We start from the raw sequence: 4555 nt of genomic DNA on the forward strand, positions 1-4555 counted from the left end.
CTCCCCCCCCATGCTCCAAAGTCCTTGATTTCATCTTAAGATTGTGTTTTATGGGTGAGAATGCATGCAGGTAAATTGAGAGTCTAGACAGGAGAGGGTAAGAGTAAGAAAGATGTAACCAACAAGAATGTGAAAACAGCTAGAACGGTGACCACCCAGGATTTTCCCACTCTAGGGCTTCCATCTCTGCTTCTTCAGTTTGATTCCTTCCTGCTCAGAGCAACACACAAGGTGGACCAGCCATATTTGCTCATCTTTCGTGGGTCGGCCAGGAAGGGAGGGGAGAGCTCTTCAGCTTTGCCTATTGCAGTAATCAGTGAAAGCTCTTGGTGAGGTAGAACAATAATTGAAGAATTTTCAGAGGCTCTGCTGTATAAGGAGTCTGTATAACTGTTTTTAAAGACTAGGAAGAGTTGTTTCACATTATCAGAAGGTAGCTCTAAAACAATCTTGAAAAAGGATCGTACACTTTTGATGCATTGTGGAAAAGATCAACCTAATCAGCTTATGCAGAGGTTCTAGTGAGCCGTAGTAAGAAGGGAGGGACTGAACCCTGTAAGAGTTCAGTGATGAACCCTATGAGGAGGTGGAATATGAACGTGAAGATAATCAGGGACTTATGTCAGCATAGTTTGAACTACCTGGATTTGCTCAACCTTTTTTCCAGAAATACCCAAAGGAAAGGCTCCAGGGGTTTACCTCATGGAAGGTCAAAGGACTGCTTCCTGTAATTCCACGGTACTTTAGGAGGATTTCTTTCCATTGGGATAGTGTTTTTTTCCTTTTGTGTTAAGGTAAATCTGTACAATTTTATGGGAGCATCTCTGTTCAACAGATGAATAGATCTGCATGTTAAAAAGCCTTTTATTTCCTCATTGGGACAGCTCCTTTTAAAAAATTACATACAAATAGGAAGTTGGGAGTAAGGAAATCAAGATACACCAGGCGATTGGATTGTACATTTGTTCTAAAAAAACCCTGTGGAAGATATTCTATTTTTCTTTATTTTCCTCCTCTAGATTTGAAGGAATAGACTCTTAGGGTATCCTTATATACTCTGATGAAATGTCTTAGGTCCATTCACTACACTTCTGAAAGTTCCTTCTCTGATAATATTTAGTACTCGTTCCAGTATAATCCTAGACCTCTCCTGGGTTGCGAGTGGAGTTGTTTAAACAAACAAACAAACCACCCAACCACTGCACCACCCCCAAAACTATTTTTAAATAATATTTGAAACACCCAATGCTATTTTTAAATAATATTTTTTAACATCTGTCTTTTGGCATTACCCATACTTTGTTTTTACTGTAACATACTTTGTTATTACTGTACGTTTGTTGCCCCAGAGCTGCTGCTTCTGGTTCAACATTGCATCTAGGCAATTTTTATCCTAAGATAGTGCTATACAGAGCCCAGAGTCTGTGCCATTGCAGGAAGTCAAATTATATTCCCAGTTCCTGGTTAATTTGCTTTTTATGTCTTGTTAACATAGCGAGGGAATTGCATTCTATCAGTGCAAACCTGAGTTTCAGCATGAGATTTTCCTTGTGACTAATCCAGAGACACTAGTGCAAGCTCTTCATATAGACATGTTGCATCAGCTTAAAGTGGAGCTTGCAACAATGCAGTTATTTTCTCTACACGAATGTTGTTAGAGCATACAGATTTTCCTAATATAGGTGGGCCCTTAGAAAGCTGGAGTAGGCTAACAGATTTTTTTCAGGTCAGAAGGAATCAAACTGGAGAAACAGAAGAGGGGGAACCCTAGAAAGCAGGAAATCCTGAGTGGTGATTGGTCATCATGCAACCTGTCAGAGCAAGTTAGGAGGAAGAAGCATCTGCATGTCTTATCAGCCACAGAAAACAAATTAGCCAGTAAGTGGGAACAAAATTTGCCGTAAATGAAAACAAATTAAGATGAAATAATAGCCATAGGTTAGATGATACTGCATTCCTGAGGTTTTTTTTTCCTAATTGGAAGGGGAAAAGACTAGTTTGTTTTTTGCTTTTTTAAAAAAATTTATTGTTTAATGCATTTGTTATCTTTTCTCTTTTAGCTTCAGCAGTTGATACAGACACTGCAGATACAGCAGCAGAAACCCCAGCCTTCACTACTTCAAGCCCTGGATGCTGGTCTTGTCGTTCAGTTACAGGCCCTCACAGCACAACTTACAGCTGCAGCTGCAGCTGCTAACACACTTAATCCACTGGAACAGAGTGTCTCTTTTAATAAGGTAGAAGTAGAATAATAGAGGTTTGAAGAAATATTCATTGTTAAAATATATGTAAGTGAAAGATTTTGACTTTAGACATTCTAAAAATACATGAATATACTATAAAGTGCTCTATCTCGAAAATTTAAAAAAATGTCTAGAGAGAGTAGTATAAATGAAAATATTAGTTTTGTATGAGTTTAAGGCTAAATGGCATTTCATAGAATATCTCAAGTTGGAAGGGACCCATGAGGGTCATCGAGTATGAAGATGGATTTGATTTAGCAAAGTTAAGCCATTGTTACACGTTTTTTTTCACCCTTTGTAACACAGCGATGAGAATTGAGCATGTCTTGTATTTGCCCTTCCTGTGTTTATGATCTGAGGTAGAAATTATTTCTTACAAGGCAATGAAAAGGAAACATGCAGAAATTTATATAAGCTGTTTTCCCAGAAGAGTAAAACGTGATTGTACTTGTAATTTTCTTACGTTATAAATGCCAAGAAAACTTCTAATCTTGCCCACAAAGCGATAAGTGAAGAAATAAGTTTATGACTGTAGTTAAAACCAGTCATGTGACACTTTTTAAAGGATGTCAAAATGTAGAAAACAAACAAACCCTGTAGGTAAAGAAACTCTGTGTGTTGCAACATATGTGCGTATCTGAAAAAAAAATTGAATAAATACCGAATGCAGGAATTTAAGACGACTAATGTAGTTGAATGCCAAGTAGCAAGAACCATGCTGGCAATTACAGTAGTAATAGTATAATATCAGCAGAATGAAAAAGGAAGAACTTCCACTCAAAGATGAAAAAATAAATAAATCTTGTTCCTTTATCTTTGGAAGAAACAGCTTGTGAGTAGATAATCTCTGTAGGATTGTCCTGGAGTGAATAAATAATAAGGAAGTCAGAGAAGCAAAAAAACTTTTTCTCCTAACCCAGATAATCTCTTTTTCAGGCAATTAGCTGCTCAGAACTTGACAAGTGCTGAGTTTAAAGTTTTAGGACAATTTATCTTATATTTCTAGAATTTGTTCAGCTAAACTCAGATCTCTGAAATAATAGAGAGTTACTTTCATTACTAATGAAAGTAATGCAGCTGTAAGAATAAGTCAGGAAAAAAATAGCCCGTACTCATGCTGTATCACAGCTGTAACCATCAACTAGAGTAGGGTATAATCACAGGGAATGAATGCATCAGTAATAGGGACTGCCTTAATATTTAGATACAAAAAGTAATTAAGAATACAGCATTGTATTGTGGTTTATCCCACAGAATTCAATTCCAGCATTTATATGGATAGGTGTACTCATAGGTGTGGCTGTCTTGAACGTTGGACAGCTTAACTGGAGCAAATTGAAGGAATTGGCATTCTGATGAGATGTTTACATAACTTGAGTGAGTGCAGCCTGATACTTTTCAGTTAGTTTATGCCAGTAATAGTATGCAGGAGTCTTGCTGTCATGAAAGCTGTCAGCAGAGTAAATGTACATGATTGTGATTTCTGAGACCTTGAAGGTAAGTGTTGTGGAAGAAATTCTTGTGGCAATGTGATAATTTACAAGCTTTCAGTAAGGTATATAGTGTTGATTTGTTCTTGTAAGCTGTGGAAGAGTTGTGTTTATAGTATGTGATCTGTACCTCAGTTCTTCATTATACAAGTAGTGTTAGATTATAATACATCTCAAATTTCTTGTTCAGTGTTCTATAGCATCTCTATGAATGAACTGATAATGTGTGTCTTGTTAGTCCATTGAGGCTTTTACTCAAAGGTTATCGAGGCTGCTTTGCTGAAACAGCATGTCATTTTAGAATTTTTTTTTTTTTTAATGTTGGTGCTACCATACCTATTTTCTCCTTTTTCTGAGGTTTGAGGATTTCTGAATCTAGGTATTAGAGAAGAGTACATATTAATATACATGTATTAATGGGCAATCTTACTTTTGCAATGATAAGTTTTGGGGATAATTTTCCTTGCTTTTTTTAATGGTTTTTCAGCACCAATATCACCTGCCACCCAAATCCCACTTCTCAATAGCTGAAGACCATGAGTCATAATGATATAATTCTATTTATTAGACTCTTTACTTCCATTTTATTATATAATTTGTATAATTTTTTTACTGGACATGGCAGCTTTAACAAACAAAGTGTTAAAAAGGCAATATTTACTTTAAAGGAAGCATAGAATCATAGAATGGTTTGGGTTGGAAGGGCCCTTAAAGATTATCTAGTTCCAACCCCCCTGCCATGGGCAGGGCCACCTTCCACTAGAGCAGGTTGCTCAAAGCCCCATCCAACCTGGTCTTGAACACTTCCAGGGATGGGGCACC

General features: G+C 36.9%; 1 protein-coding gene across 3 annotated transcripts in view; it reads left to right on the forward strand.

Moving 5' to 3' along the window:
- The window catches only part of SCAF8 (SR-related CTD associated factor 8), an 85045-nt gene that overhangs the window by 12613 nt on the left and 67877 nt on the right, over positions 1 to 4555 (forward strand). For all 3 annotated transcript variants that reach the window (XM_009281426.2, XM_009281425.1, XM_009281427.1), the window contains exon 6: positions 2061 to 2237. In XM_009281426.2, the coding sequence (XP_009279701.1) occupies positions 2061 to 2237 (177 nt within the window). The remainder of the gene's footprint in view (positions 1 to 2060; positions 2238 to 4555) is intronic.

Source organism: Aptenodytes forsteri, unplaced genomic scaffold (assembly GCF_000699145.1).
Source record: "Aptenodytes forsteri isolate BGI_AS27 unplaced genomic scaffold, ASM69914v1 Scaffold82, whole genome shotgun sequence".
Taxonomy (NCBI): Eukaryota; Metazoa; Chordata; class Aves; order Sphenisciformes; family Spheniscidae; genus Aptenodytes; species Aptenodytes forsteri.